Genomic DNA, 25963 nt, shown 5'->3' with positions numbered 1-25963 from the left:
AAGGCTGGGGACGCGTCGGGGGGCGGCTGAGGGGAGAGCTGAGCTGAGGGGAGGGGAGGGGACGGGGGAAGGGCGAGGTTGTGGGGCGAGGCGGCGTGTGCCGGTCCTGTCCGCATCTCGCGTCGTAGTTAAGTGGAAAAGGGGAAGGGGTCAGAAAAGGGAACTGGATTAAAATAGCCTCTCATCCCTGTGGGGGGCTGGTTCCCTCTCTGCAGGCTGCCTGGTCCGTTGCGGGAGAAGGGGGGCGCAGAGGGACTCTCTTGTGTGCAGAAGCTGCCGGGGGGGGGGGGGTGCTTAGCTGTGAGCGGGGGTGGAGGGTCTCTGCACCTCTTTGCCTCCCCTCGTCAGGGTTTGCTTTTGTGGGGAAGGGGCAGGATGAGCTTGCGGAGTTTTACTGGAATTTCTCCCTCCTTTCCGAGGAGCTGCCGCTGCTGAAGCAGATTTTTCCTTCCTTTTTTTTTTTTTTTTTTTTTTTTTTTTGTCTGATGCAGAATCCCAGTAGCTAGGCAGCCTCCCTCTTTTCTTTCCTTCCTTCCTTCTACCCCTTCGGTATGTAGGAAGGGGGAGACATCAATGGAAAGCCTGAAATACGCGTAGATGGACTTTCAAATGCATTTTTTCTTGAAAGAGGAAGATAAATCCCGGTTGCCAGTACACTGACTTTTTTGTTGCCGTTGCACTGCTTGTTAAAAATGGGGTTCGCTTACTCCAACTAAATCCTTGGAGCGTTTCAGAGAGTTGCTACAGTGAAGGACTTCTCTCATTTTTTTTGCATCAGAGGAGCTACGTTGATGTTAACCATTTTTTTGTAAAATGGAGAACGAAATATTCACACCCCTTTTGGAGCAGTTCATGTCTAGCCCTCTTGTCACCTGGGTAAGCATTCATTTTTCCTCACACATTATTCACTTATTTGCTCATTGTTTGAAGATAAATGCCTTGCGGCAGAGAATGAGGTGGAGTTAGTGTCACGATGGTGATGATTATGTTTTAGGTTAAGACATTCGGACCGTTAGCTGGAGGAAATGGGACCAACCTGGAAGAATATGTGGCGCTAGTGGATGGCGTGTTTCTGAACGAAGTCATGCTGCAAATGTAAGTGTGTGCAAGTTGTGCCTGGGGTTTATTTTTTGCTGTTGTCTTGGTTCTTTTGTATATCTTGCTTTCTTACGAAAGCTCTTTCCCCCCTCCCATATTGACCTTAGTAAATTTCTCTCTTTTATGCTTGAAGTAGTCATGTAGTCAGTTAAGAGGAAACTTTGGAGCATAGCAGATACTCTTCGCAGTTTAATATCTGAGTGATGTGTTTGCAGGATATATAGTGTAATACAGGCTGAATCATGATATATATAGAACTTACTGGAAAATTGAATGACTGTAAATAGCTTCCCAGATTTCCACTGAGAAGCATAAGGGTTCATTCCACCATAAGTCATGCTCATAAACAAAATTTTGAATTATTTTGCTTGGCTGATAAGATTCTAATACATATTTTAATTCATGTGACATACAACTTAGGGTTTGTTTTCAAGTCACATAATGTTGCTTACTGAGCAAATGGACTGTCCTTTAACTCCTTCCGCTTTATTTTTCACAGTTCCAAATTAAAGTAGATAGCAGTTGTGCAGCAAAGCTAATATTTTAATTGAGAGTATACAGTGTTTTCTGGCTATGAACCACAGAAAAAACACTTTTACATGGTTTTATAAATTGTTTATTGAAAACCATTTGTTAGAAACATGGCTTTATAATCACAGTGACTTTTTTGTTAATCTTAGTTTTGACTGGAATGTTGCCCACTGCTGTAATGCTAGAGAGTAACACTTTTGTCAAGTGTCTAGTGACATAATCATAAAAATGTTACCAGGGAAAAAATTTCTCTATACATTTTTTTTTCCCTGATATTTTAAGTCTTCACAGAGAAATACGTTTTTTGTTTGTATAGATATGAAAAAGTGTGGCTTATGAATGGCTAGATAGAAACATCAGTGTGTGAGCAGCTTGTGATGACAGCTGTTCCTCAGGAACAGTGCTCAGTGATGGGCATCCTTTTACTCTGTTTATAGTTTTTACTCATATTTAGTACTTTAAAAGTTTTTTTCTGTTGGTATTCAGCTTGTATAACTAATTTGTGTAAAAAGATCTGCATGTATCCACATGTAAATTTGAATTCATATCCTTTTGAAACCAGTATTTTCTTTGTCACCTACTTCTGTGAATTCCTAGTATTTACTTCAGTAATATTGAGAAATGTGGAAAACTTGGTGGAATTGAACTTTTTGAAAAAAAAATCTTGAGAGAATTTCTGGCATGTTTTAGTAAAAATTTTAAGTGATGCATTCACTGAAGCATAATATTTCTATTTTACAATTTATTTTATTTTTTACTTGGACTACATATAAATTAAGTAGCTTGCCAATTATTACCATGCATTTAAAATGTAGAGCTTCTATTTGGTAGAAGTGTTGACAGCTGGAAGGCATATTTAGTACTGGAACAAGGTGATTTTGAAGAGTATGATCATGAAATTAAATTTTCTCAGCAAGTTTTTGGAATATTAACAGTATGAATTTATATCTGATACGTTACGTGGGATACATGTATGTGAAATGGAAAGCTGCAGAGAGGGAACATTCTCATGCTTAAGTCACTGTGTGTGGAATTTGGCTTTGACTTTGTATGTGCATCTTTGACCCCACACTGTGATTACTGCAGTTTACTTAGGAGGAGTTGTGTGTGCATGTATAAAATACACATGGGAGATGTAAATTTAAAGTAAAATTGTTTGGTAGTCAGAACAATTAAAAACTGTTTTAAACTAGAGGTGTAAGAGGACTGGTGTACAAATAATTTTACAAATATGTAACTATACTGGAAGGTGTTTTTTATTTGAAATACATTTTTGGGGAACTGAGATGTGTTATGATCGATTACTGCTTAGAATTGAAGTTTTCAGAACTGTATTCTTATTTTTGGAGGGGTTTTATTTGTTTTGGGTTTTTTGCCAGGGTTGAAGGAGGAAAAAATGTTTCATGTTTTGCAGAGATTCTGTTTCTGGTGAAGTCGCTGTGGAAACCTGTGTTAACTTCTAGTCCTATGCACTTTGAATATCCACCTATTAAATATGTATCTTCATTTGCAGAAGTATTTAAAAGATGCAGCTGCAACTAATCATCAATATTGCTTATTTTCAGTATTTTCCATTTTATTAGTATTTCTCTTTTTTTCCTTTCAGTCTTAACTACCATATGTTGAGGAAATGTGGCAGAAAAATTTGTATCACGTGACTTCAAAACCAAAATATTTTTCTTCAGAATGTTGTTTGTTTGTTTGTTTGTTTTTTGAAAGCTCTCAATGACTGACTTCACATGAGAACTAGAGATCTGTGGTTGGGAGCTATGGCACTCTGGCACTCTTAGAAGCTATAGCAAAACGTTGTTCTTGAAGAAGTCACCAGGAGTGCCATTGATAGAAATACGTAGAAAGCACCACTAGAAGTTGGATTTTTTACATAATTTGCATTATATGGTGCTTACTTTTTACTCTAGTTCTGAGTTATTTGAGGCTGTTAATACTTTGGTGTGAGAATAGAGCTAGTGTGTACATATCAGCCAAAGACTTTGTGATGTGATGGTGCTGTAGGTTGGTTCCTATGGTTGGAAAGCTGTTGCAGCGTTAGAAGCTTTAAAGGGCGTTAAAAGCATGAACAAATGGAGGCTGTTAGAGGTCCTGTCTTCCTGCTTTATGTATACTTTAATACTTAATTTATTTTTGCCAAATGTTGAAAAAACAAATGCTATGACCATAAAAGTGTGTGTTAATATCAAATTAGGCATGGCTTGTGAGCAGTTAAACAATCAAAAAGGTGGCTTTGTTATTTAGAGAAGGTTTTTGTTCAGATAAAGAAGATTTTATCCTGCCCTCCGTCAGTGACAAGTGAGAGTTTGTTAGTACAGCATTTGTTTCTCCTTGTGCTTGTCTAGACCAAATTTATTTTCAACAATTGTAATGATTCAAACAGAGGAAATGGATGTCGTCATTGGAATAGTTGCAGGATAACGGTACTGAGATAGTCAGGTTTTATCAACATTGATTTTATTAGTACCTCATACGTAAGAGACACTAATTGATTGCATTCCTTGTATGTCTTTTGCTTGTGACTTTTTTGATGTTTTAGTACATATGAAAATTGCACAGATTCCGTTCAGTGTCCAGGTACATCTGAAGATCTCTTCTTTTGCTGGAGGTGCTACAGGCCAATCTTCTTATTATTTTTAATTTTATTTTAATTAAGGAGAGTTACAGGGTTATAATATTAGCTCCTAACTTGAGAGAATGTCTCTCATTTCCTGTTTAAATTTAGGTCCAGTTTTTCAAAAGTATTCGGTTACCTACCTTCTGCTGGGATCAGTCAGTATCTGATAGCTCTGGATAGAAACCCATCTGTCTTTCTAAATCTGAGCCTTTATCTTTGTGTTCTTTGATACAAAAAGGGGTCATGCTTCTTGGAAATAAATCAGAATGCAAGAGATCACTGCAGTGGTTCTGCCGTGGCAGGGAGGTGGAGGAAAATACCAAGAATACTTAATACCTTTGCTATACCTCTATATCATAATGCTTCTAACATTATGAAGTGCTTATATACTTGAGTAAAATATGTTGTGTATACCACTAAAATAAATGAAAAAGTATAATTCAACAGATTAGTCACCTGTAGTACATCTAGATGCAATTACAGTAAAATAATACTTAGCTTTCATAGAGGTATTTTTCCAGAACCTGACTAACAACACCTCTTTTTTTTTTTTTTTTTTAACTCAATATTGTATGGATTATATACTCTTTGGATCCAAAAAGCTCAAACTATTATTAAAGAAACATTTTTTGACTGTTTTTGTTTTCATTTCTGATAGGTCTTGTTCTCTGATATTTTTTAATTGAATTCCAATAGGATTGTGTACAAAATGCTGAAAGTTTTGTAGTACAAACAGTGGTTTCCAAACTGACAAGAGTCTTACTAGTTCCTTTGAATAAAAATAGACAGCTGCAAGTAATTACAGGACTGGGACTTTCATTACATTTAGCATCACCATTAATATTTGGTCAAGTAACAAAGACTTGAAACTGTATTTTAGTTTTAATTGTTTTATTTTACTATGCTTTGTATTTGTGGAAATGGATCTGTTTTAAAGGAACTGTTGGATAAATACTGTATGCAAAATTGGTAATGTATAGAACCAAACTCTGAAACTGAGTTAATTTAATACACCATCTGGAGAACCTGTCTGCTTTCATCATGGTCTTCCATTCATAACTTTTGTCTTAATTGAATATATTATTCCGTACTATATGTATCAGTTATTGCATCCAGAAATGCTGAAAACTACTTCAAAGGATGAAGTATTTTATTGTTCTCCTGTTTTTCTCCCTTTTGCCATTCTCCCACTGTTTTCACTGACTGGATTCACATGCAGGCCTTTCATGCCAGTAGAATTTTCCAGGTGGACAGGCTGACTGTTTTCTTCCAGCACTCTGGTGGTGTGTGCCTAGAATGTGTAGACTGCTTCATTGACTCCTTTTCTGAACTCTTAGTCTTCAGTTGTATGCTTTTTTCCAAACAGTGGAGCTTGCCAGCCCATACTTCTGGCTTGCCTATATCTTTCCCTGAAAACTGGACTCCATCTCTAGTGCTTGAGCCAGCTGCCTGGCTCTGTGAAAGAGCGCAGGAACATGCACTCCAATCCAATTTTAACTCTTCCTGTGAAGAAGACCAAATAGCAAGAATCGGTTTCAGCCAGGTTCTGGCTAGGCGGGGAAATGGAAAAAAAAATTGGGGAAAATGAAATTGGTGAGTTTGGCAGTAAAAATATGAGCACATGTTTTAGAAAAAAGTAAAATGTTATGAAGTGTGCTCCTTTCTCACTTTCTTGAAGCAAAAGGATTTGATTCACACTTTTCGATGTGCTCTGTCAGGCTTCCACAGATGCAAGGTAGATATCACTAGCAGTTTGTGAGAGTGGTTGCTCTAAGGAGTGATTCTGCAGTAGTGCCTAGATTTTTCTTAAGGAAAGCTGCATTTATAACATCCATTTTTTTGTAAAGAAGCAAATTCTTTAATAAATGGTCCAGCAGAATGTGCGCTGTGGTCAAGATTGCTGGAATTAAAACCTTTTGATTACAAAAAAGGAAAAGATAGTTCTTATAGTGTAGTGATGATTAATTTTAGACTCAAACATCTGCCTGCTGTGGGCTTTGAACTGGGCAAATGAGGTGGACATAGGCTGATACCTGTACTTCTGAGGTGCTTGGGGTTTTGGTAGCTACAGGGAAAAAAAGCGTGGTTTGAACATGGAATGCTTGAAGTGCTTGATCTGAGTTTATGTCCCTGTTTTACTAGCTGTTTTTTTATGCATACACTTTTCCACAGTTGATATCCACTTTCCTCCATCCTGTTCACTGATTTATTTCCATGCAGTAAACTGTTCTGTGGCTCACTCTTGTTTCTTGCAGTATTTTGAAGATCAGGAAGTAAATAGTCTAATCTTTCTCTGCATGTATACATGGACTTCTTTGCTTTCTTCATGTGCTATCTTCAGTATCTTTCTTTGACTCTGGCTCCTTATTTCTTTTGATATTGTACTACTTATGCCATCCTTAGTCTAGGCTAGTAGCTGGGGCCAGGGACTGAAGGCTGAGTTAAAAAACATTTCTTAATTCATACAGAGGTGCTCTGTGGAGTCTACCTACCTGTTCCCTAAACAGCGATCTTAGTTGGAAGATCTAAAATCAAAAATAACTTGATTTTTCAATTTCAGCATTGAAAATATTCTGGCAAGGAAACAATGTATATTCACTATGGCTTTACAGTTTTATTTTCAGAGTATTTTGCATTTCACTCACATTCTACATGCTGTTTCAAAGCACTCCATGAAAATAACGAAATAAACTTACAAATAGCTTTCTAGACATATGTTTTGTGTTTCATTATCAGGAAAGGTAAGTAAGAGTGTACTGACAAACTGTCGTCTTTTATGACACAGCTTAGTTAAGAGTGTTTTATATGTAGAGACACATATATGTTACGTTGAAGGCTATAGAGCAGAGATGCCTGAGTGAGGTAGCAGAGGAGATAAAGCCACAGAGCACAGCGCAGCACTACTGCGTAGAGCTGCCCTTACACAAGGCAAAGTCGGCTTTAGCTGAAGTCGCAGGACTGTGTGGGGAATGCCATGAGTGTGAATCTGAGCCAGAGGAAGACATATCCTGGTTTTGCACTAGTGGCTGTGCTGTGTGCTTTAGTGGTTCAGGGGTAATGGTTGTGTAGCTCATCTAGGCATCATTTGACCTTAGCAGCAGCCAACATTGTGAGGTTGGGTGAGCTTTCCTGTTCCTGTTATGGCTGGCTGTAATGTTTCTGTTTGCAGGGCGGACTTTACTCTTTACCTGCCTCTACTTCTGTGTTACTGCTGTCCTGGCTCCCTGTGTTGTAAGGAAAGACAATACACAACCTTTTGCTTTATTTTTATACCAGAAAGGTCAGTTTTATACCAGAAAGGTCTGTTTGCCCAGGTAGCTGAGATGCGTGGAGCTGCCCTGTTTGTTGCCATATTTTCTGGCGGTATAGCAGCAGTAAATTCCAGAGTTTCAGGTTAGCTACAAATATCTTACCTGGGCTGATCAGCTTGCTGCTTTCACTGGCAAGACTGTATTTCTTCAGGTTCCACGGCTAATTTGGGGATCTCTACACAACAAATCTTTGCAGAGTATTGCTGTGCTGTGATCTTTCAAAAACTAATCTAGTTAACTGACAAATTGGTTGCTAAATCAAGCACATCTTAATCCTATGCTAAATTTGAGAAGCTTACTTCTAGATTTTCCTCATTCGTTTCTTCTCTTAACAAGGGGCTTTTTAGTTTTATGTTCTTTCATATGTTCCTCTTATTTTTGGTTCCTCCTTTTTCTTTAAATACCAATTTGTTGCCTTCCTTGTCTTTCATACTGTACCACTTTTCCCTATGTAGTAATTATTTAAGGATCAAGATATTTTTTTGAAGTGCTGCTTTGTTAGAGCACATGACTTCAGCAGTCAGAGATTATTTGGTAATAACTGGGTGGCAGTCTCTGTTTGTTTGCTTTGTTTTAGGGTCTGGTATTTATGCCTTAAGATGCTCCAAAGATTTGTGGCCTCTGAGGCTGTCGTTATTATTAAGTAGTATTTACGAAATGCCCCCCCCCCTCATTTCATTGGACTAATTGATGTTAAGGCATTGAATCAAAGCAAGGCTACTGCTTGACTGAAACTCAGTTGGTGTGCTTTCCCACTTGGCTTCTCTGAGGAAAAAGCAAAAATTATCTTATGTTGTATTTTTGGATTGGGAAATAGTAAGGGATGAATTTGTAAGTGGCTTGTATTATATTCCTGGCTCAAAAATACTCCAAAATTTCCTTCCTTTTCTATAGTGATAGGGGATAGAGTCCACTTAGGTTTATTACAGAATTTGATCTTACTTGAAGCTGCAGGGAAATATTTGCTCTAGTTTGTGTTTGTGTGGTATCTTTGTTTTTCTTAAATAAGCCCCTGAGCAAAGATGTCTGGTGTAATTTCCTGGTAGCATGGGAATATACTTGCTGTATATTTAAGAGTATTGTGTATGCCAGACAAAAATAAAATACAGATACTAGTTGATGTATGATAGAACGTAGACAAGTGTCATACTTACAAAGTGATGGTTTGCATCTTAGGAGGGATATTAATATTTTAAGATTAAAAGAATGCACCTCTTTTACAGGCCCTTATATGTTTATCTTCTAGCTTTGGGTAGTTAACAGGGGAAAGGTCCTTCGTGTACTGCACTATTTACATCTAAATCAGTAGGGGATTGTACATGTATTGATGTGCATACAAAATTCGCAACGCATTTCAGTTATTGTGCTGAAGCAATGAAGCTGCTCACGTGGATAAAATTTTTACAAGACATGAAACTTACTTTCTTTGGCAATCTCCTTATATCCAGGAGCCTTGGGTTTGAATTTGTCTCATTCTCTGGAATAATCTGTATGCAGGGCTCAGTTATGTCACTTGGTACTCTAAAAGTTGGTATGGAAGAAGATGAAGATGTATATTTTATTGTTATTAATTTGCTTATAGAAGGTTTATTGTAATTCATGAGAAAGAACACTATGACTCTAGAATTTCCCTAACCAAAAGTATTAAATTGAAATCTATGTAGCACTATTTTTACAACTTAAGATCTTTTTAGTCACTGAAACTGCAATATTCAGGTAGCTTTGGTGTCATCTCACTAGGCTGATCTCACATCAGTATTTCCTGCATTTTTTAATACTCAGACTATTTTGAATCTGAAGTACCAATTAATTTTTTTTGAAAATGTATAGCTTCAGCAAATTTCAAAGTAAAGAATAAAATGAGTGAGCATTTTTTCTAAGTCTTTCAAAAGAGAAATTATTTTTGTAGTTCTATGATTATCAAATAAAGTGAAGTACATACTGCTGTGGTGTTGGAAGTTGGTTAGGGTAGAAGAGAAATACTTGTATATAAAAATTTAATAATCTCTAAAGAGGTTTTTTTTTAAGTTTAAATAAAGAAGAATGCATAAATGTGCATTGCTTTAAAATCCTACTTAAGTTATTTTCCCTTATATTAATATTTTAAATATCTTAGAAAGCATGTTCGCTCTGCAAATGTCATTTGCTAAGGGCGATAAGTGTTTATTTGCTTCTCTTCTGTACTGCTTGCAGCTTCCTATCTGACAACTTTCTGTCCCTGTTCTGCTTCTTTTATAACTGTTCCTGATGTTTCTTCCAAATGACTGTATGTTTGCAGAATGTTCTTTCCAAGGCAGGTTGTAGAAACATTTTCTGGCTTTAATGCCCTCTGATGTTTGGTATCAAGTCATGCTCCATCTTGTGATCCAGATCTGTGAGTGCTTACTTACGTAAAGATAATCTTACTGTTGTCACAGGATTATTGTGGGTGTAAATGTTTGCAGTGTTTTAATGGGCAGTTACATTGAGGTGTTAATCACGAAGTCAAATAGTTTTCAGGTACTCTGCTAATTAGTATTGGACTCAATAGATCTTCAAATTTGAACTCATTTGAGAAGTGAAGGTCGACCCTGAGAGGGAAAATAACACACAGTGCTTAAAGTAGAAAGTAAAGCTTCAGTATTCATTATTCTGTCTCTTCTTTCTTGCTTGTCCTTTGTAGACACTCTTGCATCCTGTGCTGCCTTTTTGTTTCAGTTTAACTCGGAAAGTAGTATAGTGAAAGTACTACAGCAGTCTAATTCTGCCTTTTCAAATGATATTTGCTACTGGGCCTTTTGCAATTAAAAAAACAAACAAACAAAACCAAGCAACCAAGCAAAAAAAAACCCATCCCAAAACAAGAATACCCTTGTAAGATATTTAGATTTGTTGAAGTAGTAAAGTATATTTGTCAGACTTCCTGGTTCTCATTTGTGTGCTCAAAAAAGGTTTTGTTTGTCAAATTGTTTCTTCTAGGAATTCTCAGTTATTTAATACCCAGGAGTGTTTATTTTATGTGACAGTGGTAAGCATTCTGTGATTCTCTGACTCCTATAGGTTTTCCTTTCCATCAATGAAACTTTTAAGTTGGTGGAAATCATCTTATATTTTCCTAGCTGCAGAGCAGAGGCTACTTCATGTTCTCATTGATTGTTGCAGGGAGCTCACCCAGGTTACTCGGTGTAGTGAGCAGTGATTCACTCTTTTCAGTCTTTGGCAGAAAGGTTTGGTCGTTTTTGTTTTTTTTTTGACATAGTGCCTTTTAGTGTGGTACAAAAAGAGTACATCTGATAGTCAAGTTGAAACAATACTAGTAAAGCTGTTTCATAATATGTGATGATAAAGACAGCTGCTGCTCTGTAAGCTTGGAAGTTATGAATTTTTGGGGGGTGTTAACTCAGGGATACAACTGTGTACTCAGTAAATGACAGGTGAACTGTTTTATTTCCTCTCTTGTTTTCCCCTACATTTTGCTCACCTGCATGCGTCTTTCTTATTACTATTAAGGAAAGCATAAGCTGGCAATGTGCACTAGCAGCCCCCAAAGCCAAGGAATTTAAAGAAGTGTGGCCAGTAGGCTGAGGGAGGAGATTCTGCCCCTCTGCTCTGGTGAGACCCCCCTGCAGTGCTGCCTCCAGCTCTGAGGCCTCAGCACAGAGGCGACATGGACCTGTTGGAGCAAGTCCAAGGATGATCAGAGGGCTGGAGCACCTCTCCTTTTGAAGACAGGTTGAGAGAGTTGGGGTTGTTCAGCCTGGAGAAGAGAAGGCTCCGGGGAGACCTTACTGCAGCCTTCAAGTACCTAAAGGGGGCCTACAGAAGAGATGGGGAGAGACTCTTTATCAGGGAGTGGAGTGATAGGACGAAGGGTAACAACCCCATGCAGCACTAAAGGCTTGGGGAAGAGTGGCTGGAGGGCTGCCAGGCAGAAAATTATCTGGTGGTGTTGGGTTGGCAGCTGGCTGAATATGAGCCAGCAGTGTGCCCAGGTGGCCAATAAGGCCAACAGCATCCTGGCCTGTATCAGGAATAGTGTGGTGAGTAGGACTAGGGAAGTGATCATCCCCCTGTACTCAGCACTGGTGAGGCTCCACCTCAAGTACTGTGTTTAGTTTTGGGCCCCTCACTACAAGAAAGACATTGAGGTTCTGAAGCATGTCCAGAGAAGGGCAACAAAGCTGATGAGGGGTCTGGAGCACAAGTCTTACGAGGAGCAGCTGAGGGAACTGGGGTTGTTCAGCCTGGAGGAAAGGCAGCTGAGGGGAGACCTTATTGCTCTCTATGACTAGCTGAAAGGAGGTTGTAGAGAGGTGGAGGTCAGTCTCTTCTCCCAAGTAACAAGCAACAAGACAAGAGGAAACGGCCTTATGTTGCACTAGGGGAGATTTAGAATTAATATTAGGAAAAATTTATTCACTAAAAGGCTTATCAAGCACTGGCACAGGCTGCCCAGGCGTGTAGACATGGTGCTGAGGGACATGGTTTGGTGGTGGTTTTGGCAGTGTTAGGCTAGTGATTGGACTAGATGATCTTAAAGGTCCTTTCCAACCTAGGTTATGCTATGATTCTAAAAGAGGGAAGATACAGATTAGAAACTAGAAATTCTTTACTCTGAGGGTGGTGAGACACTGGTCCGTGTCTCAGGTTGCCCAGAGAAGCTGTGGAAGCCCCATCCCTGGAGGTGTTCAAGGCTGGGTTGGATGGGGATTTGAGCAACCTGGTCTAGGGGAAGGTGTCCCTGCCCGTGGCAGGGGGGTTGGAACTAGATGATCTTTAAGGTCCCTTCCAGCTCCACCAATTCTGTGATTCTGTGAAAACAGACAGGACAAAAAAAAAAAAAGGGCTGTTCTGGTCTCTGCTTTTTGCAACCCTGGGATGGAGAAAGCAAAGATTAGTCACCAGACCTCTTGAATATGCTGTGATTTTTTTGTCTGACTCTTTGCAGGTTCACATGTAGATGTGTGAGTGTACAGGTGTGCAGAATGTCTCTTCGTGCGATAATACCACTAACAGTGGGACCACCCAGCAGAGCAGTTGTTGGTCAGAGCAGCCCTGAGGTTGTGAGGTGCAGCGGGTTCATATTGATGGAGAAGGGAGAGACAGGGTTACTCAGCACAAGGGCTTGTGGCACTGTTTCAGATATAACTATTCTAGCAGACTTCAACCATGAGTAATTAGGCAGCTCCTCTGCTGTGAGCACCAACGAGAGAGCACAGGCGCTGTGCAGCTACCCTGTGCGTAGTTCAGCCTGGTCAGATGCTGCAGAGCTAAGACAGGGAGCAGGAAAGCTGTCTGCATATGTTCAGTATGTACTCATATGTTCTTGGTGGTGTTCCACGTGATCCCCACCAGCCAGTCGATTTGATGTAGCCTACTTGGTTGTGGTTTTTTGTTATTTGGTTGGTTTTTTTTTTTTTTTTTTTAAGTAGGCGTAGGGCTTCAGCCTCCTGATAGTTTATGATGTTGGATATAATCCTAGGAAATGGGGTTTTGCGTAAGGCTTTTGATGTTAGACCTACTTCCTAAAACTCAGATTAGCATGATGCAAAAAACCTTTGATACAACTGTTGAACTTTTGGCACATTTAGTCAATCTTTGCTAATGGCAGAGTTACCAAAGTATCCCTAAGTTTAGATATTAATACACATCTTATTTTGTGGTAAAGGATATCTCAGCATTTGTAATGATATCTTTAGATGTTTGACCAGATGTCTGCAGAACTGCATGACCGTTTTAACTGTGCATTCATTGCTACTCAAACAGTATTGTCTCAAGGGTAGAAATACAGGCGTTTTACAAGTAAGAGATAAATGGCCTTTTTAGTGGGCAATTATGACAAAGAAGAGTGGTTAGTATAAATCACAACATTTGCTTGCTTTTTGCAAATCGGAATTAGAGCAAATCGGGATCCTTTTACTGGATCCTGTGTAAGTGCATAAAGATACAATGGCTAAGCAGGATTCAAAAGTGAACACTTGGGTGACTCTGGAACATGCATCCCTTGTGCCTTCAGCAAATCAGACTGCAGCTCTCCAGTTGTAAGTCATGCGTGCATTGTGTAATAGTACCAGGTCATCATGTCGTTCAATACCATCAATACATTGCATCCTCAGGGCTTGCATGTCTTGCATGATGCTCTTCAAGAGGTAGAAGGATTTTTATTGCCATCTATTTTTCAGATAAGAATGTGCCAAGTTAGTTCTCTGCATGCTTCAGCAGTGGATAGTCTGTGTAATTATTCTCAAGGGAAGTCATCCACTTAAATCCATTTCTATCAACACAGAATTCCTGATGTACATATGCCAGAGGGATAGAAAAGGAGTTACAATTTTTTTCTTTATCTTTTTGATAGGTTTAGCATGGAAGTAGTCTTTGGCAGCAGAAATTGATCATATTGATAGATGCAGGAGGAGTTTGAAGTATGCCACCTTGTACCAACATTTCTAGAACGTGCATAATCACAAGGTTCAGATACTGACAGTATTGTACATCAGAATCTGCCCCTTTCTTTGATACTGTAACTTCTGCAGACCGACCCTTTGACTATGTTTTATGATTTAAAAACTGATCAAATGGAGAGGTGCATCTGATAACTTCATTGCCTCAATGTACTACTTTGTCTGGTGTTGCTTTGAATATTTAAAGCAAATTTGAGATTATTGGTTATTCTTCAGTGAAGGCCCTGATGTTATTTTAGCTTTCACAGTAAAAGGACACTGTATTAAATTTCTTTGTAAAACACATTTTGTGTGTGTTTATTCTTTTCTTGCTAATACTAAATAATGGAAATGCTGCTTTATTATCTGAAATCTATCAAAAAAATCTGGTATCAGTAATCATTGGAATACTTGGCAGAGAGCAAGAGTGTGCCTCAGTATTCCAATTAGAGGGATTTTGTAAAAAATATAACTTTATTAGGCAAGCAACACTTATGTGTAGGTGAGTACTGTGCTACTGTAAGCTAAAGCAGGCAGAGTAACAGTCAATATTTATTACCCTTTGAGATGTACACTTATGTAGAATTTTTTCTGAAGTGCTTGTTTCAGCATTTCACTGTACATAACAAATACATTTAAACAATGATATATTTAATATTAGGGTGCGTTATAATACTAGACTTAATGATTAAGTACCATCAAAGAACAGATGGCAAGAGAGGACACAACTGGTTTGCAGTCTGCGTAGATTTAAGCATGAAGCCATTAAGCTATCATGTTCCCATTTCTGATAGATTTTTGGTCAATGAAAAATTAAAGACACATAATCCCTGATTATATGAGGTCTCAATCTGTAATTCATGACACTGGTAGTATTTCAAAATCACTGAAGTTCTCTCTGTAATCAGTAGTTTTAAACTAATGCATTATTGGGATAGATGCTCTTGTCTGTTTTTATTGCTATTGAAATTAATGTATCTTGTCATAAGTAGGTTGCTCTTAAATGTAAAATTGCTTAAGGGTATCTTTTACTGCTCTGCTTCCTATTGACTTCTAGACAGATTTGCCCTATTTTGCTAGGCTATTTGCCACTGAAGCAGTTCAGTACCTCCACCTAATAAAAGGAACAATTCAGACTTCAGAGCATTTATTGCCTTAAAAATGTTTATACTATAGCACAGTAGCCACTAGAATCTTGTTTTTAAAAAGCTGTTTTTTAAAGCTATCTTTTACAAAAGTCTATTTTAGAACCCTTTTCTTTTCAAAATTACTTTGTGTCTTCTTGTATTCCCAGCAGTATGTACTAGTTTATTCCAGTGGTATTGGGCCAAATGTAGTCTAATAAGCAGAATTGTTTAGTATTAATAAAAATGTAATTATTATAAAAATTTTCGTGGTCATAAAAATGAAACAATTCAACATATGGATAGAAGTAATTTATTAAAATATCTGATAAATTAGTTGCTCAAAAAAGTATACTGCTTTCAAGAGCATGCATCTTTAAATTAGTTTACATCTTGGCGATTTATGTTTAGGACTTTATCTTTCTGTATGAAAAATATTTGCATGTTATATCTCAGTAGTTTTTCTTGTTAGTTATTTCAAATGCTTGATACAAAAATTAGTATGTCTATTCCTGGCTTTGACCAGTCTGACAAAATACAGTTACATGAATAATGTATAATGGAAAATATGTAGCTAATATCATGCTATGTTATTTCCTCTTTGAGAGGAATGAGTTAAGACATCAATTCTTAAACTACCTTTCTGAGAAGATGGACTATAATGAATAAATGAAGATTATTTAAAATGGTGTTTTGCGGATTAAGGAGACTACTGAGCTTTAAAGTTGGAGGCTTTGAGAGAGAGTGAAGCTTGGTTATCAGTATTGGGAATGAAGGTGGGTTTATTTTTTAAAATAATGAATCTCCTGCTGAAGGACCTAATCACAGTTCTTTCGGTAACAGTGCACGGTGCGAGAAGCGATCTGTCAAGCCTGTTCTTGGCTGTTCAATATACTTTGCAAGTCAAAACTGACAGTTCAAACATAATCTGAAAGCTAGAAATCAGTGACTGAACATTAGGGAGCACTGGTAAATACAAAACCTCAAGGATTCTTCTACCAAGTGGCCTCTGATTTAAATGTTTAAGTTTCAACATGTGGGTCATGTTAGTAGGTAGCCTATTAATATTCTATGTTTATAAAATATGATCATGTAATGACATATTGTGGTTAGGAAGATTTAAATTACTGTAGTACAGAGATAAAGTCCCATTTGCACTGGAAGGTATTGAGAGCAGGATTTAACTCCCAGAAGAGTTAGACAACTTTTTCCCAAGTAAAAGCCATCCTAATCATTGCTGACATGTTGATTCAGAATGTCAAAGACCTCTCTTGTTTGAAGAATAATGACCCAATACGACAATCTTTACAAAAAAGTGACAAAATCAAAGAAATACAACTTCCTTCTAGCTATAGTGGGTTATTGAGGCTACATGTTTAATTACATTAAAAATGATTTGTAGAGATTAGTAGTGTTAGCAATGATATTTAAGTAAGTTAATTTTATCAGTCCTCAAGAGCAAGGAGTTAAACTTCTTGTTACCATAATCTGTTTGGAAGTTCTTCTGGAAAAATGGTAAGGGAACTTTGGTTTTTAGGTTTCTATTGGGCCTGTATTCATAATGTTTTGGAAAAAAATAAGATTATTAAAATAAATTTATTCTGTGCACTGGGTTGTTGTGAGGCTGACATTCTGATTTTAATTGTTGATAGTGTGTACTAGCAGAGGATCATATAACTGGACTGTGAGGGTTTTTGAAGTGGTAGAGATACAGTTTCAGAGAACATCTGTGACCCAAGTTTTCCCAGCAAAATTCACAATCTCAGTGAACTGTTTCCTTCAATTCATGCCAAAAAAAAAAGGTTCAATACTTTCTGTTTTAAGGCATAGGAATGACTCATTTTGGCCCAAACCAGTGTAACTATCAAAAAAGAAGCCTGGAATTTCCATTAAATGTAAGGAATGTCTGTCAGCCATTGAGTTGGTCTTGATAGATGAAAATATACACCACATTAAAAACCAAAACATATATGGGGGAAGGGGATACATGGGGTGAGTTGGTGGAAATAAAGGAATGTTACTTTACTTTTAACAGTAGTGTAACAATTAATAAAGTCTTTGTTACATATCAATATTAACACAAGATTAATACCACAGAATTTGTGATTATCTTTGTTAATGCATAATTTGTCAGAGTTGACCCATACGCTGTTGGATTTCTAAGGATTGAGAAGGAGATGGAACACAAGAATTATTTACTGTAATACTGTTGACAAAGTGTCTGCTAAAGCATTCTAAAAATGCTCAATTAGTATCTGTTAGTGCATCATTTGAAAAACAGGATTTATTTATTTTTGTACTGTGAGGAGAAATGCTGGAATTGGGAGCAAAGTCCAGATACAGGTACAATGACATCCTACAGTTCCTGATCTTGCCCAGATGTTGTGACTTCTGATTTAAAAAAATTATTTTCATATCATCCAATAAAACACAAAACTCACGTGTTGCATCTTTGATGTATGCAGGTCCCAGTAGTAAATGTTGTCCTGCAAAACATGAAGATGGCAGTGATGACAAAGGTGTGGAAGTAAGAATTTGTGTCCTAAGAAATCTTGGGCTATAATTGCCCATTTTTTTTCACTCCTCCAAATGGACATCTTTGGTGGCGATTGTTTCTGCTGTTGTCATTTGTGTTCATTTCCTGTTTGTTGCATTAGGATAGGAACAAATTGTTTGTCTTTAAAGGTGAGTAAAGATTTATGTTTGCATACCATTATGAAGACATAGTGCTATGCAAATGTTAAAGTTGTTCTTACAAGATCTGTCTAAAGTTTCTAGTACAGCTTTTGAAATGAGAAAGTTTAAGCCTGAGCTTTTATGACATTTGTGTTTTGAATTCTTGTGGTTGCACACTAATTTTTGTGTTGATACTAAAATAAGAGCTATTACAATATCCAGGAAACTCTAGTGGCCTCTGTTTTGAGTACTCTAAAGGGACATTCATCTAAAATGTATGGTAGTAGAAATGCTGCTGAAGATGATGAAAAAGCCTGGAGATAATCCGATAGTCATTAAGATTAAAGATGAAGATTAGGGGCCCAAATCGGCCTTTTGGAGATATGAATGTAGAAATAGGAGACTTCAGCTGATCTCTGTATGCCATCAGGCCGGCAGGATTTATCCTGGATTTTCTCCTCTGATTTTAACAAATTTGAATGAATTCAGTTTGGAAAGGAGTTCAGTTCGGCACATCTGCAAAGCATAATAATTTTTAGCCCATTTAGTTCATTTTGCAGCTACAGGTTAACTGAATTAATAAACCCAAGATGACATCTTAGTCACATAGTTTTGTCTAATGTATTCTAAAATGTACTTGTTTATAATATTTTTAGGAACATGGTGATGAAAATTTAGGAATGAGGCAGTTACCAGTGTAAGAACCAGTGTCCTAATTTTCCTGGATTTATATTCATATATACGAGAAAGAAGATGCTATGCTTACTGGTTTTCTTTTAAAAGTGACTATGTTGGAGGTGCATTTTATATATGATCTGACTTTCCTAGCAGTGTGGATTTTTCTGTGTTGTTTCCATTCATGCTCACAAACCAGGAAATTCTGATAGCAATAAAATGAAGAAAAAACATAAATGTATCTTTTAAAAGTTATAACATGCTGAAACCAAAGAAAGCTGTACAAGGCAAATAAAAGTTTATGTAATTTATATTTAAATTAAAAATATGTAAATTTTGTCTATAGGAACACTGGTACAAAGAGCATGTGAAAGTTATAAATTGCATCAAAATAAATCATGATACTGCTATGTTCAGGGCAGTAGAGGGAATAGCTCATTTGGGGGGTTGGTTGGTACACTTGCACATTACAGTTGAATCGAGTATCTGTATAGAAACACATGAATCATATGTATATTGATGATCTTGTAGACTACTCACATGTAGTTTCTTTAGATAAAATATATCTGTTCTGTATGATGCATATTATTTTTCTGGTACCCTCTGCACAGCCTTCAGTTTGTGTGCATCAGTAGCGTCTGGCTTTCAGGTTGCAGGTCTCAGGTGTCTTGCCAAGGTAATTCATGCTGACCTGTATCTTGCTCTGTTCAATCTCCTCCTGAGGAGCTCTGCTGGAGAACGCTGTGATGGATGAGCAGTTCACATTCTCCAGGTGCAGATGTACCTGTATGTCACCTGGCAATACAGGACACCCGAGTAATTGAGAGAAGGCCTATGGTGAGCCTTTGCATGCTGCTTAGAACCCAGGTGATTCACCTGTGGAAAAGGTAGAAACCCAGCCCTCCCCAGAAGTGTGACTCTGTAGTGACTGAAACATCATCTTGTACCACGCATAGAATAGTTACCTCTCTTTTAGACAATGCTTGGACTAAAAAATTTGAAGAATGAGGGGTTTTTTTGGCAATGGCATTTCTTTTCCCTTGGTATCTGGTTGTGTCCACTACAATATTCAGGCCGTTTTTGTATTATAGCAAGTTACTTCTCTTTCTGCATTTGATTCCTGAGTATAATCCTTTGCCTGTGTGTGTTGTTACTGAATTCAGTTATACTGGTGTCACACCGCTTTTGCACTTTATCAGGATCATCCTCAAATGCCAAAATGTTCTTTGTAGGGTTTTTTTTTTGTTTGGTGGTTTGTTGTTGTGGGTTTTTTTTCCATTCTTCCCAATTTTTGCCAATGGCAGTTCTGGTAAGTGTATTCTGTATTCCATTGTCTAAATCATTGATGACAATGTTGAACAAAACCAGACTCAGCAGGCACACCCCCTCGTAGGAACCTTCAGTTTGACAGTGAGAAGTTGGTAGTTTCTTGTTTGAGTGCAGTATTCCAGCCAGCTGCACATTTATATGACAATAATACCATTAAACAATACAATAATATCATTCAATATCAAAAGTTGCATTGTGCAGCTGTATCAAGTATCTTTGTAGAAGTTAAGAAACTTCACATTAGCCAATTCTCTCAGCCTTTTACAGGGTGTTGTGGGGAGTTGCATTGGTTCTGCATTGTTTTCCTTGAAAAATCACAATGAATGATTGTCATACTGTCTTGTATGTGGTTAATAACTTAATATGTTATGAGGTATTGAAAAAGGGTGACTCATCTGCATGTCCTCTGATCCTTTCTAGTTTGTGAAGGAAAAAGGGATTGATTTCCTCTCTGAAGCCAAGATAAACCAGAAAAAAATCTGGTAGTATGTTAGAGTACATGAGAGAAACTTCCATTAATAATCCCTTTGTTGACAGGTTTCAGTCATCTGTAAATAAATTTAAAATAATTTAGTGTGTGTTAGCATGATGTGTTTCATATTCTTTGTTGTTCTAAAAGTTAAAACTTGCATTTTGGTTTTGTGCCTCATGATAGTAAAATAGCATTGTATATTTTTTCAGTGTATAGACATTTGTTAATGTAGCCAATCTGAATTCTGTTCTTCATAATTGTCTGCATCGGCAAGAATGATTCCTGATGTCTGCAGTGTGTGCTGGAATATTTACATTATAGCTGTGTTCTGCTTTATGTATTCCGTCAGGGATGGGGCTGCTTGTGGAGAAGTGCAGAGCCACAAAAACTTTCTTCTTATATTCATTCTCCGGAAATTGTGATGGGTGCTCCCAATTACATACTGCATTAATAGCCAAAAAGAGTGCTAATCTGGCTGTATCAGAGACAGATGTTTCAAGTTACTTTTTTCTGCCTTTGGCAGTCACTTCCACGATTTGGGGAGGGGAAAAAAAGGCGTGGTAACCAAGACAAAAAGTTGTTATGCTGGTACATTAACTATATCATTTGCTATATAGAAAGCTCTAAAGATTAATGTTCAGTGTGTTAAATTTAATCTTTTGTTTTGTTTTGCAGTAATCCAAAGTCTGCTAGTCAGAGGATAAACAAAAAAGTAAACAACGATGCATCATTAAGGATTCAAAATTTGTCTATTTTGGTGAAACAAATAAAAACTTACTATCAGGTCAGTAATTGTTTTGTGTGTTATGTTTTATCTGTAATTTTTTTTAAGTATTGTTTTATAGTTATGCATTTAAGGGTAACAAAAGCAAGATTTGAGGATACTCGTATTGATTGTTTATAAATCTGGTCAAATTTTTTATCACAGTTTACAGTTATAGTAGTAGTCTGGAAACACTTGTATGTGAAAAATGGTCTGTTTATATAATGGATATTCTGCATGTTCGATAACTCGTATAATACATTAAGCAGTATTGGTTGGTACTTTCTGAATCGAAGCAAGTTTTGTGCCTGTGAGAGAAATTATTACATGTGCATTTAGTCTGTCAATGGAATCTTTGTAAGAAAGATGTGATGAAATTTATTGGTTTTAGAATTAATTTGATTTTCAGTAGGAAAAAAATCAGTGAGATGATAACAATCAAATGAGATTTCATAGTAAGTGCAACAATGAGCTCATTTAGAGCTGAAAATAGGTATTTTTGTGTGATAGAGAAGAGCTTGTACTGTGCCTTCTAGATGCGGAGCCTGGACAGAGTGGTGTACAAGTACACATGGACACACTATTGTAGAACACTACAGATATCACCAGCATCCCTAATAGTGTGTCTTTTAGTGTTCTTCCAGGCTTCCCTGCACCTGTCTGCCAGGAGAGTCCCTATCTGGGAGAAAATCTCCTTTGACCTGCCTCTTACAGCAAGTGCATCATGATAGAGCCTGATTTATTTTATGTTTTTTCTCATGTGTATGCACATAGTGTATGTTCTCACAAAACTCCAAAGTACAGTGAAAATTCCCAGCTGTCATTTACTGCAGTGGTCAACCACTGTACATCTTTCTAGCTAGCACTTTGTGCGTGGGCATACTTAACATTGTTCTTTTCTTGGCAGATACTATATGTGGGTATAAGTGCTGCCTGCTAAGACACTGTGCTTTTCTGTTTCCTTGATGGTACTCACTTTAGACCAGGCATTAGTGTGTCACAACTGGGGCAACATAAGGCATAAACTCTGACAGGATTGATCTTTATTTGAATACAAGTCATTCCCTGTGCATCTCTGGCTGTACAGTGTCAGCCTGTTCTAGTGCAGCAGTACCAGGCAGAATTGTTTGCATTTAGGTAACTTACCTTTAGAATCATGGAATAGTTTGGGTTGGAAGGGAACTTCAAAGTTCATTTAGTCCAGTTCCCCCTGCAATGAGCAGGGACATCTTCAACTAGATCAGGTTGCTCAGAGCCCCGTCCAACCTGACCTTGAACATTTCTGGGGATGGGACATCTACCACCTCTCTGGGCAACCTGGGCCAGTGTTTCACCACCACGATTGTAAAAAAATGTCTTCCTTTTATCTAGTCTAAATCTACCCTCTTTTAGTTTAAAGCCGTTACCACTTGTCCTGTTGCAATAGGCCCTGCTAAAAAGTTTGTCCCCACCTTTATTATAAGCCCTCTGAAAGGCCACAATAAAGTCACAGAATCACAGAAGTCTCCCCAGAGCCTTCTCTTCTCCAGACTGAACAACCCCAACTCTCTCAGCCTGTACTCACAGGAGAGGCATTCCAGCCCTCTGATTGTTTTTGTGGCCCTTCTCTGGACCTGCTACAACAGGTCCATGTCACTCCCATGCTGAGGGCACCAGAGCAGGATGTAGTGCTCCTGGTGGGGGTCTCACCAGAGCAGAGCAAAGAGGCAGAATCGCCTCCCTTGACCTGCTGGCCATGCTTCTTTGGATGCAGCCCAAGATACCGTTGGCCTTGTGGGTTGTGAGCGTTCATTGCTGGCTCATGTCTAGCTTCTCATCCATCAGTACCCCAAATCATTCTCGGCAGGGCTGCTCTCAATCCCTTTGTCCCCCAGCCTGTATTGATGCTGGGGTTGCCCTGACCCATTTGGATGATTCAAGATTGTGAATGTTGCTCCAAACCTTTGTGTTGGAAATAATGTATTATAGCTTTTTTAAAATAAAAATGTATTCTTATTCAGCAAACGTTAAAATCAGTCACCATGCCTTTAATGGTTCAAGTTTGTCCTGTGTAACTGTAAACTATATAGAACTGCATACACATTTTCCCCTTTGAATCCCAGTCTCTCTGGCTTCTAATCTTGTGAGATGCCAGCCTCTTCAGATAGTGCAAGTGAGGGAACTTAGAAACATTGCAGGTCTGGCCTTTTAGTAGGAGTAAAGGCATTTAGTGGCCAAATTGGAATGCTTGTTCAAATTTAAAATTGCTTTTAGCATGTGTTGATGGTCACTCAGATATGCTCACGTGCATGCAGGAGGTTTATGTGCTGTGGTCATTTGTTGCGTTTGGAGATAAGTGTTAAAGGATGGACCGTAGACTTTGTTTCCTCTCAAACTTAGTGCAACCTGGCAGCAGGTGTTCTCCCACAACCTGTGCACGGGTTAGCAAAGCAGTGTAGCAAACTGGGTTTCAAGAAGGGGTCAGTTTTGTTCCTGTCACCTATGAAATCACCCAACGGAGAAAAGCTAGTGCTTGATGGATGCCTTGGAATCAATCTGAGAGGCCTCTTTCAGCCTGGAGTGTGCTTTCACAGGGATGTGAGCCCTCAGACCCGAGTGCTGCAGAAAGCTGTCTATACAGGCATCATGTCTGGTATATGTTCTAAATGGATGCCTGAAATCTGAGAGTAGGGAAACATGGAAAGTAATAACTGTATTGAGATATGAGATTAATTAATGTCTGGTATATTACAGTAGGAATAAGATATTAATAAGTATGGGGATTTTTAATTTTTAGCATTATCCTAACTTTTAAAACTTTTTATTGTGAGATTGTCTGTGCTAGGTTACTCCATGTGTTTTTATAACATCTGTGGAAAACATTACCTCAATTTAGCAAATAATTGCATTAGTGTTGGATATGTACTTGTCAAAAAACCTGCACCAATAGAATATAACATTCAAAATTTGGATGTTATGTTGGCAGAACTGCCACCTTGGACTTCCGAAGGGCAGATTTCGGCCTCTTCAGGAGCATGGTTGAAAGTGTCCCTTGGGAGACAGTCTGGAAGGGCAAAGGTGCCCAGGAAGGCTGGTTGTACTTCAAGGAGGCACTCTTAAAAGCCCAGGAAAGAGCCATACCCAAAAAACAAGCAGGAAGGGAAGAAGACCAGCTTGGCTAAATAGAGAGCTTTGGCTGGAGCTCAGGAACAAAAAGAAGGTTTATGATCTTTGGAAAAGGGGCCTGGCAGACAAGGAGAAATACCAGGAAGCGGTGAAGATATGCAGGGGGAAAATTAGAAGGGCCAAGGCTCAAGCCGAGCTCATCTTGGCCACTACAGTTAAGAATAACAAAAAGAGTTTTTTTCGGTATGTAAACAGTAAAAGGAAGATTAGGGATAATGTGGGCCCACTGAGGAATGAGATGGGCACCCTAGTGGTGGAAGACACGGAGAAAGCAGAGTTGCGGAATGCCTTCTTTTCCTCAGTCTTCACTGCTAAGGCTGTCCCTCATGAATCTCTGGCCTTGGAGGCAAGGAGAAGGGTATGGAGAGAGGAAGTTTTTCCTCCAGTAGAGGAGGACCAGGTTTGGGACCACTTGGCCAAACTGGACATTCATAAGTCCATGGGCCCTGATGGGGTGCACCCACGAGTGCTGAGAGAGCTGGCAGATGTTATCGCTGGGCCACTCTCTATCATCTTTGAAAGGTCATGGAGAACAGGAGAGGTGCCTGAAGACTGGAGGAAGGCCAACATCACTCCAGTCTTCAAAAAGGGCAAGAAGGAGGACCCTGGGAACTATAGACCAGTTAGTCTCACCTCCATCCCTGGGAAGGTAATGGAGAGACTCATTCTAGATGTCATCTCCAAACAAGTTGAAGAGCAGGGGGTTATTGGAAGTGGGCAACATGGGTTTACCAAGGGTAAATCATGCTTGACCAATCTGATAGCTTTCTCCGATGCTATAACTGGTTGGTTGGATGAGGGGAGGGCAGCAGATGTCATCTACCTTGACTTCAGCAAGGCTTTTGACACAGTCTCCCATAGCATCCTCATTGGGAAACTAAGGAAGTGTGGGCTGGATGAGGGGACAGTGAGGTGGATTGAGAACTGGCTGTGTGACAGGACCCAAAGGGTAATGGTTAATGGAACAGGTTCAAGCTGGAGGCCTGTAACCAGTGGTGTCCCCAGGGGTCAATACTTGGTCCAGTCCTGTTCAACATATTCATCAGCGACCTGGATGAGGGGACCGAGTGTATCCTCAGCAAGTTTGCTGATGATACCAAACTGGGAGGGGTGGCTGACACTCCGGAGGGCCATGCTGTCATCCAGCGAGACCTGGACAGGCTGGAGAGCTGGGCAAGGAAGAACCTCATGAGGTTCAACAGGGAAAAGTGTAGGGTCCTGCACCTGGGGAAGAAGAATGTCAGGCACCAATACAGGTTAGGTGTGGACCTGCTGGAGTCAAGTTCTGAAGAGAAAGATCTGGGGGTCCTGGTAGACAGAAAAATGACAATGAGCAAGCAATGTGCTCTTGTGGCCAGGAAGGCCAATGGAATCCTGGGCTGCATAGGGAAGAGTGTGGCTAGTAGGTTGAGGGAAGTCATTCTCCCCCTCTACTCTGCACTGGTGAGGCCACCACTGGAATACTGCATCCAGTTCTGGGCTCCCCAATTCAAGAGGGACAGGGAACTACTGGAAAGAGTCCAGTGAAGGGCAACGAGGATGATTCAAGGATTGGAGCATCTCCCTTATGAAGAAAGGCTGAGAGAGCTGGGACTCTTTAGCCTGGAGAAGAGAAGGCTGAGGGGAGACCTTATCAATGCTTATAAGTATCTGAAGGGTGGGTTGAAGGAGGAGGGAGCCAGACTCTTTTCAGTGGTTCCCAGTGACAGGAGGAGGGGCAATGGGCACAAGCTGGAACATAGGAGGTTCCACTCAAATATGAGAAGAAACTTCT

The 25963-nt window shown here is 38.9% G+C and overlaps 1 protein-coding gene across 2 annotated transcripts in view; it reads left to right on the top strand.

Annotated features, from left to right (window-relative positions):
• Nucleotides 1–280: 280 nt before the first annotated feature.
• Nucleotides 281–25963, top strand: part of CCDC88A (coiled-coil domain containing 88A) — an 81284-nt gene continuing 55601 nt past the window's right edge. For both annotated transcript variants that reach the window (XM_074150263.1, XM_074150264.1), the window contains exons 1-3: nucleotides 281–876; nucleotides 995–1095; nucleotides 20937–21045. In XM_074150263.1, the coding sequence (XP_074006364.1) occupies nucleotides 814–876; nucleotides 995–1095; nucleotides 20937–21045 (273 nt within the window). In that variant the 5' untranslated portion in view covers nucleotides 281–813. The remainder of the gene's footprint in view (nucleotides 877–994; nucleotides 1096–20936; nucleotides 21046–25963) is intronic.

The sequence above is a fragment of the Numenius arquata genome, chromosome 7, assembly GCF_964106895.1.
Source record: "Numenius arquata chromosome 7, bNumArq3.hap1.1, whole genome shotgun sequence".
NCBI classification, from domain to species: domain Eukaryota; kingdom Metazoa; phylum Chordata; class Aves; order Charadriiformes; family Scolopacidae; genus Numenius; species Numenius arquata.
The sequence above is the reverse complement of the archived record's forward strand: the minus strand, read 5'-3'. Positions and strand labels throughout refer to the sequence as shown.